We start from the raw sequence: 11,409 nt of genomic DNA, 5'->3' as shown, positions 1-11,409 counted from the left end.
ATGATGTATTACGGAACGAGTAAAGAGACTTGCCGGAAACGAGATTGTACTAGGTATTGAGATACCGACGATCGAATCTCGGGCAAGTAACATACCGATGACAAAGGGAACAACGTATGTTGTTATGCGGTCTGACCGATAAAGATCTTCGTAGAATATGTGGGAACCAATATGAGCATCTAGGTTCCGCTATTGGTTATTGACCGGAGACGTGTCTCGGTCATGTCTACATAGTTCTCGAACCCGTAGGGTCCGCACGCTTAACGTTTCGATGACAATTATATTATGAGTTTATATGTTTTGATGTACCGAAGGTTGTTCGGAGTCCCAGATGTGATCACGGACATGATGAGGAGTCTCGAAATGGTCGAGACATAAAGATTGATATATTGGAAGCCTATGTTTGGATATCGGAAGTGTTCCGGGTGAAATCGGGATATTCCCGGAGTACCGGGAGGTTACCGGAACCCCCCGGCAACATAATGGGCCTTAGTGGCCTAGGTGGAAGAGAGGAGAGGCGGCTAGGGCTGGGCCGTGCGCCCCTCCCCCCTAGTCCGAATAGGACAAGGAGAAGGGGGCGGCGCCCCCCTTTCCTTCTTCTCCCTCTCCTCTTTCCCCCCTCCCAAGTCCTAATCCAACTAGGAAAAGGGGGAGTCCTACTCCCGGTGGGAGTAGGACTCCTCCTGGCGCGCCCCAAGGCTGGCCACACCTCCCCCCTTTAATCCTTTATATACGGGGGCAGGGGGGCACCCCATAGACACAACAATTGATCATTGATCTCTTAGCCGTGTGCGGTGCCCCCCTCCACCATATTACACCTCGATAATATCGTAGCGGTGCTTAGGCGAAGCCCTGCGTCGGTAGAACATCATCATCGTCACCACGCCGTCGTGCTGACGAAATTCTCCCTCAACACTCGGCTGGATCGGAGTCCGAGGGACGTCATCGAGCTGAACGTGTGCTGAACTCGGAGGTGCCGTGCGTTCGGTACTTGATCGGTCGGATCGTGAAGGCGTACGACTACATCAACCGCGTTGTGTTAACGCTTCCGCTTTCGGTGTACGAGGGCACGTGGACAACACTCTCCCCTCTCGTTGCTATGCATCACCATGATCTTGCGTGTGCGTAGGAATTTTTTTGAAATTACTACATTTCCCCAACACCGAGCGGAAGCGCTGGAAGCGACGGAATGAGCCGAAGAATGGAGCGCTACAGCGGGCGCAAGCGGATGCCGTGGGATGCATTGGTAGGACAGGTGGCGGCAGATCGGATCGGGTATGCAGGGGAGGAGTTTTGCAGCCGGTCTCCACCCAATTTTTTCCGCTACCTAAAAAAATTGGGTGGAGACCGGCTGCAAAACTCCTCCCCTGCATACCCGATCGGATTTGCTGCCACCTGTCCTACCAATGCATCCCACGACATCCGCTCATCCCCACCCGCACGTACGCTTCTCGGCTCAGTACCTTGCATCGGCTCCAGGAAACAAACTACGCGGCTCGTATCAATCACTTCCGCGGTAATCAGACTTTCCATGGCCGAGCGATCGGAGCCTTCTTTTCCACGCAATCGGACTGGTGGGCGTGGGATCCCTGGGTCAGCGAAGGACGGGAGTCGCCACACCGGAGTTCGGCCCTGTCGCTGCCTTGGATGATGTAAACCATGCGGATGAGGACGGCCGCTGCTCCACCTCGTACAGCCCGCTGTCGACAGTGGCACCGGAGGCAGCAACATGCGACATAGACTTACCGCGACCGCATGTATCAGAACACGAGGAGTATGACACAACCAAGGTGACTAGAGAAAGAGGCCAGGAGGACGATGTGATCGACAGTGGTCATGGAGCTGACGGAGAGGAGATACAAAAGGTATGGTCGTTGCCTGGTTCTTCGAGATTGTCCCTTACAACAATCTCAGTTTGCATGTGTACAGTACATTGCCATGCCAAAAGCTAGATTAGGAAGTCAAGATAAGATGTTTCTCTGTAATGAACAATTTGAGGATGACATATTATTAATTTTGTAAACAATGATTTGCTAATATTTGGCTTGATAGTACAATAGCTTATTCAAAACAAAGTATTCCGTCCATGACGCACCTAGTGTAAAATTAATGTGTTGTGAAGAACATAATATATATTTTACATTGTGGTAATGTAACGTTAATTCTCAACACTTTTTTACTGTAGGTGGTTGATAAAGTTGGGCAAGCTTTGATCGTTCCCGAAGTGGGAAAGTCATTCGATTCAGAGCAGCAAGCATACGACATGTACAACACGTATGCCGGCAAGATTGGGTTTAGTATCAGAAAGAGCCAGACAAAGCGCCGCCAAGATTGAACTATATCCCAGAAATATATAGTTTGCAATAATCAGGGAGAACGAGAAACCGAGTCATCAAAGTCCACTACAAGAACAGGTTGTCAGGCTCGTGTTCAATTTAGTGTCAGTAGAGAGGGGATTTGGACAGTGCAAAAGGTTGTAACCGATCACAATCATTATCTTGCTAGTCCCAATAAGTTACACAAGCTGAGATCCCAACGACGTGTTGTAGAAGCGGACAGAGCGCTAATTGGCCAGATACGTGAAGCTGGGATGAAGCCATCTCAGGTGTATGATTTCATGGTAGCGTTCTATGGAGGAGTCGACAAAGTGCCATTCTCAAAAATGGATTGCAATAATGAGATTGTAAGGAAAGGAAGAAGTATTTAGAATCCAATGATGTAAAAACACTGTTAGAATACTTGAAGAATAAGCAGAGGGATGATCCAACATTTTTTTATGCGATTCAAGTAGATGAGAAGGATGGTCAGATAGCTAATTTTTTTTGGGCAGATGGCCAGTCCATTATGGATTACGCATGCCTTGGTGATGCTGTATCATTTGACACCACGTTTGATACCAATAAGTTTGAATTGCCTTTCGCTCCAATCCTTGGTGCCAATCATCACAAGCAGACAGTAATATTTGGGGCTGCACTGATATTTAATGAGTCCATCGATTCATTTGTTTGGCTATTTGAGACATTTCTCACGGCAATGTCAGGCAAGCATCCAAGCACAATTTTCACCGATCAAGACAGGGCCATGGACGGAGCAATTGCTTATGTATTTCCAAATACAAGCCATCGTCTTTGCTTGTGGCACATCTATCTTAATGCTGCTAAACATCTCGGGCATGTAATTCATAAGCATCCTGAGAAGTTTCTACCGGATTTTAAGAGATGTGTCTATGAAGACAGGTATGAATGTATCTTCAAGAGGAAGTGGCAAGAATTGTTGGAGGAGTATAACCTTGAGGACAACGAATGGATGGCAAAATTGTATGAATTGAGGGGAAAGTGGCTGCAATTTATCGTGACTCATTTACAGCTGATATGAACTCGACTCAAAGGAGCGAAGGAATGAATAATGTCTTCAAGAAAAGATTTCGTAGGAAACTTGGTCTTTCCGAACTCCTTGTAGAGTGTGACAAGGTTTCAGCGAGCCTTCGCGAGAATGAGTTGGATGAAGATTTTAGTTCGCGTCGAAAGAACCCGGTTACTTATAGCAATTTACCATTGTTGAAGACCGCGGCTAAATCATATACAAGTAGGATGTATTCCGAGTTTGAGAAAGAATTTAAAATGCAATTTACATTCTCTTGTAAACTGCTAACAAATGAAGGGCCAATCTTCACATATATGGTTACACATATGCACAGCGAGCATGGAGCAACAGTTGTATTCAACAGTACGGATATGACTGTTACATGTTGTTGCAGAAAGTTTGAATCCATAGGTATGTGTACACATTTTTATTGCAATATGATTTTTAATACAAACTGATAAAATATGAAATGCATATCTGATAGGTTTGTTGTGCAAGCATGCTCTCAAAGTCTTCAACATGAACGATGATTTCATTTTGCCATCGCAATATATACTGAACAGATGGACAAAATATGCAAAGAGAGGCTTCTATATTGAGAAGCAAGGAACTGATACGGAAAATTTGAAAACACAAGCGGCTCGTATCTCACGGAAGGCAACATCTGTTGCATTGAAATGTTCGACAGTGAAAGAGTTTCTTGATGATTTGGAGAAAGCCATAGATAAGTTGGACTTGGAAGCAGATAATTCTCTTAGCAAGATGAAAGAAAAATCCAACGAGGTTCCGCTAGTTTCGACTGAGTGTGTTGCAGAGACATTAAAAGGTATTGTATCGTTTAGAGTTTCTCCGGTGGTAAAAGGCGCAAAGAGTAAACGATCAAAAAGCTCTCTTGAAAGGAAGAAAGGAAAAAAAAGAAAAAATCTAAAAAGAAAGGTATTGATCGATTGTACCCAATCTAGCAAAGCTATTATCCAGTATATGTTTCTATACTCATTTTTATTTTATTTTGGTATTTACGTCTGACTATAGGAGAAGATCCAAAGAATGCAACAGAAAATAGAGAGGAACACAATGATCCAAATGAATTGATCGTAAGACATGGCTTGTACTCATTATTTTCCTTTCATAATGTACTTAATCTGTTGTTTTATACTATTTTATCTTCCATGATGTAGGACCTTAATGCTAGTAGCATCGACGCTATGACAAACTTTGCAAATGATGTTCATTGGCAACCTTCGACCATAGGTTCTTCCTTGATCCAAGGCGGATATGCTACTGCCTCAATGCCAACATTATCAAGTGATGTGTATGGTCAGACTTCGACCATGGCTTCTCCGTTGATTGAAGGCGGATATGTTAATGCATCCATGCTAACATTCTCAACAGATGTGTACGGGCAGCCTTCGGCCATGCCTGCTCCTTTCGTCTAAGGCGGATTTACAAGTCTTCTACATGGAGTTCAACAAGAAGCCACATTGTCCTCGTCCGTTAGAAAGTTACATTTCGATAAATAAGGAACCTTGCTTTCATATGCTTTCGAGAACAATTTGCTCTATCATTCTGATGGAGTGCAAATCATGACAATAAGGAACCTTGCTTTGTAATATCTACAGGATTATGTATTTATTCTCATAGGGTTGCTTTACTGGAATGCTACTCCTTGGTGTTTAAATTTCAGTCCAATTTGTATCCATTTGCAATCACTTTCCAATCAGGGCTGTCTGAGTGCAATGAAATGTTCAAATGAAAATGTGAAATCTGCATGCTTTCAGTTTTGATACATTGATGTCATCCTTTTCTAACAAAAAGGAATTGAGGTTCTCTCTTGTAAAAGCTAGCAGGACCTAGCTATGCTTTCCTGTTTGCAGCAAAATCAAGATATGAGCATGTAAAAGATGATATGAACATCAGTTTTTTTTTTCAATTTATAGATGATCACAAGAATCTATCCTTCAGTCAATAATTCTGAACAATTTACAATAGAGTATCAGCATTATTTTCATCATAAGCTTCTGAATCTTGAAATTCACTGAAGAAAGTACGTTGTAACCAAAACAACATGCTTCCTTGCAACCCATTGAGCAGAACATCAGCGAGTATTTTGACATCTTTTCTGACCTTGTAGCAGGCCATGAAAATGCAGAAATAATAAAGTCTACTTAACACGATCTACTTCATGTTCTCGGTGTCATCGGATTATCCGTTTAACCTTTACTTGTTCTCTCTTCGTACCCAGCTATCTATCAATCCAACATCACCGTTAGGCCACTCTAAACCTATTTGCAAACCTGAACTATCAGTGCACCAATTATTATTATATTTCGAGAATGACACTGCATCAATTATAATTCAGAGAAGTTCAAAAAACTCCGACATCTAAACTGGAGGAGGCTTTGTGGAACAAAACAAGCTGCATGTGATGGTGCCGGCAGCATAGAGCACATAAGAATGCAATCCAAGAAACGGACATGAACAACTGCTGCAAAAAAAGGGAACCTACTCATGCTTATTGATAATAAAAATACAGTGTGATATCAAACAGAGTTGAAATCTGAAAATCATACTCGTTCAACTGTTATACAGTCATGCTCTATGGAGAGAGGATATTACAATTGTGATGCCCATTGACAAGAAAATTGCAACGACCACAAAGCTAGAAAATCAAATTATTATGGAAGGCGCTGGTTCATCACTGAATCGGGAAAACGAATTCATTCAATTGTTGGTGAACACGGGCATCATATCCGGCGAGCTCATGGCTGCGAGAGCACGCCGGCGCCATGCACGCACATACTCGCCGAGCGGGCGCTGCACGTCGTGAGCCAGCAAGGGCGCCTCCATGCCCAGCTTCGGTCGTCCACGGCGGCTGCCATCTGATTTGGGTCTTCTGACGCCGGCAGTTTGAGCAGCTCTCCCACGAACGCGCATCACTCGTGGAGTCGTGGGCATAGGTGTTCATGGTGCCTCCTGGTCCGCCGTCGCCGCCACTCCGCTCCGCGGGCGCCGCCATCTCGCTCCGCCGGCATCGCCCGGCCTTGGCTGTCCGCTGGACGTGGGGATTGTGTTCGGTTTCTTGAGCCGATATAGCAGCTTACCGATCGAGCCGAGCGGAAGCGCTGGAAGCGACGGAACGAGCCGAAGAAAGGAGCGCTACAGCGGGCGCAAGCGGATGCCGTGGGATGCATTGGTAGGACAGGTGGTGGCAGATCGGATCGGGTATGCAGGGGAGGAGTTTTGCGGCCGGTCTCCACCCAATTTTTTTCCATGTTTAGGCAGGATGAGCGAGCGAAGATCGCGTCCCAATTATTGGGTGGGTTCGATCGATGGATCGATCGGGCGGGTGAGACATCGCATCGCACGCGCCCAGAGCGCTGCGCCCCAACGAAACCTGTCACGGGGTCGCATTAAAGCCAGCAGCGTTCGCCGATCCGTGTCTTCCTCTAACCCCACGTACTGCCATCGGTGGTACTTAGATCAAAAGCACGTTGCTTAGGATGCAATCTTCAAAAAAAAAATCATGCGGTCCGCGAGATGGAGTTCACATACGATACGCGGCACGAGGATCCGCGTGTGTTAAGCTGAGATTGGCTTTCTTTTTGTTGCCGTGTCAAAGTTCAGAGCACGTGTGTGTGTTAGGTTTCCTAACAACGATAATAATACATGAACTGCCATTTCACTGAAAAGGAAAACACTGGTCAGTTATGTCGAAAATCAGATCATGTGCATGCATCCACCAGTTTTTGCACGGCAAAGAAGATTTCCCAATAGATGAACCCCGAAATAAATAAGTCAAGCCACATATAAAACGGATGGACAGAAACACTAACCAAGACAGTGCCGATTTATTGCAGCACTGTATTGTTTCTGTAACACAACAGAAATCGTTGTTACGTAGTAGTATCATGCTGATTTCTTCAACTGTGATCGTACGGGTCTCTTCGACTGTAACAGAGGTGGACAGGAAGTGATGTCTCAGATGACCGTGACAAGTGCACAGAGCAACCATCTGATTTTTTTGGACAATAAATGCAGTAGGGACTCGCTTGCGAGCTGATATAATTAGAAGGTAGATGCGGTGTCGAGTCCACCTTCAAGGCTTCCAACATGGACCATGAATTTGATCTGGACCTATTCAACACAAGATTCGGCTTCCCCCCTAGTACGAGAGGTGCGCGGCCCAGTTATTGAACATATCATTTGCTGGTGCCGAAGGCAGATATTTTTTTCACTCACATTTTATCAACGCAGTAAGTATATGTTGATGGACAAGAGGGTCGCAGAATATTGCTGAACAACGCAGTAAGTATATGTTGATGGACAAGAGGGTCGCAGAATATTGCTGAACGGTGGAAAGGCTATGACAACACTGAATGAGGAGAGCACATAATACCCAGACAAGCCCTTGCTGCCATAATTCTTCATAAAAACAAGGACATATGGGCGCTGGAAAAGGCAATGCCATGCCTAATGCCTGCTCTGATATTTTAGATCAAAGTCATGTAGGTGTCCTTTTGGAAAAGATGCAGGGTTTTATTAGTCCAATAATTAGGACTGGCCAGGCTTATTCCTGTCCATTGGCCAAAGCCTTCAAAAAACCTTTGTTTAACAGGAAAAGTGTCTTCAAATCATTAGGAATATCATAATACTAGCATGATTATTGATTAGTGCATTATGTAGTTTCTTTCGGAAAGCAAATTTCCTATGTGAACTTCTTATTTGGTCACATTTGGTATCATACCCACCTCTCTACTATCCTTTTCCATGAAACTATTAGCCACACCATGAAGCCTGAGCACTATGCAGAGAGTTATGATTTAATTCTGTATAATCAAACTGGACCTACTAAACTACCATAGCTTATAAAGCTGCTGAACTTACCACAGTTGCTTGCAGCGCATCGTTCTCATACATACTAACTGCACAATAGAATGGAAGACATATAGAGGGTTATCGTGATCAGAACTAATACATGAAAACAGAATCACGCCTCAAATTTGTGTAGGGACAGGAGAAGTGTTTGTTGTTTCACATCTAGTATGGAATCCTTGTTTCTCTATCAGTAATGCAATATTAAGAAGTGGATCCATGTGTGTACAGACCATGCTGTATGGTTACCAAGGCTAATGCTTTTATGCAATTTTTACCCATGTGCTGATTTTCTGCTTGATATTTTTGAATGGGATTGTAGGAACCATGAAAAGTAGCATTGCAACGAAATGCAGACCTGTATGAGATCCTGATTAATCACCTTTTTAGCTCAACCACCAATTCTGAAGAATCGCCGCTAATATGGATCTTGTTCAGTTGGGAGATTTGTAATCGATGCTTCGGTTCTCCCAGAAAGCATGTATCTTGATACCTGCTTTCATACATCAAAGAAAGGTATATCCTAGCTTGCATTGCATGAGTGTTGAAAACAACAACACTCTCTAGTTGTTGCTTTTACTGAACCAAATAATCAGATCAGATAATTAGATGCTCAGTCCCTGGATGAGTCTTCGTATTTTTCTTTTTGACTGGTAATGCAGAGTAGCACATGGATACTGCATTTATGAAGGAAATGTTGCACATGCAATTACCATCTCAGTCAACCCAGAAATCACACAAGTTGCCAATCTTCTTACTAAGGTCTTCCCTCATCAATCAGACCAACTTGATGTTAAGAATGCCCTATGTGATAATCCTATACTTGGTTACCAATAGTCCCCACATGAGCACACTCCTTGTACTATATGGTGGAACCTGTTGATGTCTTTAAGGATAATCTCTCTATCTGTGATAGCTGAAATGAGTTTTGCAGCATGATGGCAATCACTACACGTTCTGAGATTCATTGTTATTCTAATGGGTGTCCCTGGACTAGTGTTTATAAGAACAAACGCAATAGCCAATTTTTCACTGTGCACTGAAAGATGGCCCTCCTTCTCTTCCTCTTCAACATCATGAAGTGTACCCTCGACTCCTGGGTTATAACCCATTCCCCTGATCCTTCCTAACAACTCTTCCAACTTTTTGTAGATCATTTCTGATTGTGGATGAGATCTATCACCAACATGAAATGTGTGAACCTGATCTCCTATCTCAACATTGCTAGCACCAGGCAATTTCTTGATACCTTTGCTTGCCATGACACTTCTCACCGAGGTAACATCTGCCCATCGTCCAGTCCTAGCATAAATATTTGATAATAGCACATAGTATCCCGTCTGGTCGGGCACCATTCTGAACAAACTGTCTGCTGCCAACAACCCAATGTCCATATTGGAGTGAATCCGACAAGCTCCTAATAAGGCTCCCCAGACTCTTTCATTTGGCTTCATACGCATCGCCATAATGAAATCATATGCCTCCCTTATACACCCAGCACGCCCGAGAAGATCCACCATACATGTATAGTGCTCTGCTTTTGGGGTTATCTGATATCTACTAGTCATGCAATCAAAATAGTGCTTTCCAACATCCAAGAGGCCTGCATGGCTACACGCTGCAAGAACAGCAACAAAGGCAATAGAATCCGGTTGCAGGCCCTGTCCTAGCATGTTCTCAAACAGATTGATGGCTTCCGTCCCATGACCACGCACACCGTATGCAGAAATGATCGAAGTCCATGATACTACATCCCGCGAACCCATGGCATCAAATACCTCCCTGGCATCGTTCAAGCATCCACAGTTGGCGTACATGTCCATGAGAGCATTTTCCAGCAACATATTGGGGCACATTCCTTTCCTCTTGATAATTTCATGGATTCGTTTCCCCAGTGAAAATGCTGAGACCTGTCCGCAACAAGGAAGAACAGTTGATAATGTCATCCCATCTGGCTCAACCGCATCCTTCTCCATCCTCATGAACAGCTCCACAGCCTTAACATGCAGTCCATTGATAGCATATATAGACAGCATAGCATTCCAAGAAATAAGTCCTCTGAACTGCATCTTATCAAACACTTCCCTCACAAATGCGATGTCCTCTGCCTTGGCATTACCCATGGCGGGCAGGATGCTTGCCATGGTCCCAGCATCAGGCTGTGGACACTGCAGCCCCACCAACTCCCTGAAAATTATCACGGCTCTCTGAAACAAGCCTGCGTGAGCGAACCCAGAGATCATGGCGTTCCAAGAGACGACATCCCGGTGCTGCATTTCATCGAACACCTGGTAAGCATCGTCCGGACGGCCGCACCGCGCATACATGCTGATCGCCGAGTGCGCCACGAAGAGATTCGCGTCGAGACCGAGCCTGGCAATGGACGCATGGATCTGGACACCCAGACGTAGGCTACCCGAGGCTGCGCAGGATTTGAGAGCGAGCGGGTAGGTGTAGTGGTCCGGGGAGCAGGAGGGGCCCTGCGGCCGCATAGAGGCGAAGAGGAGGAGTGCCTCGCGGTGGAGGGATGCGGCCGTGAGCGCGCGGAGGAGGACGTTGAAGAAGACGGTGGTGCGATCGGGGGAGGAGGTGAGCACGGCGCGGGCGGCGGGGAGCGCGGAGCAGGCGGCGTAGGCCTGGATGAGCTTGACGCGGGCGACGGCGGAGGAGGGGAGGTGCTGGAGGAGCAGTAGGCGCGCGTGCACGGCGCGGAGGGTGGGCAGGTGGGCGGCGGCACGGCAGGAGTCCACCAGGTGGAGGAGGCCGTGCTGGCCGCCGGCCGGGGACGGGCGCAGGAGGAGGCTCTGCGACAGGTTCATCGAAACTCTTTTGGTGCGGCGGAACCCGCGCAGCAAACGTTTGGCTGACCTGTGTAAATTGGCGTGCAAATTGAAGCGGCTAAGAGCATCATCAACAGATGATGTATAAGTTAATGTCCCAAAATGGTTTTAGGGCTGAAGAGAGAAAGTTTTGGGTACCAGAAAAATTCTCTGCCATAACAGATGATGAACTGGTGTCTTGATAAACTTTCAAACATGAACATGATTCATTGCATATTCTGAAACTTTGAACTCTAATATGTAATATTCAACATTAAGCATTAAAACGACGTCACACTAGATAATTAAACAACGAAACTACTTCACAAATGATACAGGTTGAATGATTTAGGCA

General features: G+C 45.4%; 1 protein-coding gene and 1 pseudogene across 1 annotated transcript; one reads left to right on the top strand and one right to left on the bottom strand.

The window, feature by feature from the left end:
- The first annotated feature begins 1,201 nt into the window (after positions 1–1,201).
- Positions 1,202–4,286, top strand: LOC141021913 (protein FAR1-RELATED SEQUENCE 5-like; annotated as a pseudogene).
- A 4,036-nt stretch (positions 4,287–8,322) lies between these two features.
- On the bottom strand, positions 8,323–11,097 carry LOC109740269 (putative pentatricopeptide repeat-containing protein At3g49142). The gene has a single exon (XM_020299307.3). The coding sequence runs from the start codon at positions 11,052–11,054 to the stop codon at positions 9,063–9,065; it is 1,992 nt and encodes a 663-aa protein (XP_020154896.1). The 5' UTR covers positions 11,055–11,097; the 3' UTR covers positions 8,323–9,062.
- Positions 11,098–11,409: the final 312 nt, after the last annotated feature.

The sequence above is a fragment of the Aegilops tauschii genome, chromosome 4 (assembly GCF_002575655.3).
Source record: "Aegilops tauschii subsp. strangulata cultivar AL8/78 chromosome 4, Aet v6.0, whole genome shotgun sequence".
Taxonomy (NCBI): Eukaryota; Viridiplantae; Streptophyta; class Magnoliopsida; order Poales; family Poaceae; genus Aegilops; species Aegilops tauschii.
Note: the sequence above shows the minus strand (reverse complement) of the source record. Positions and strands in the feature narration are given on the sequence as shown.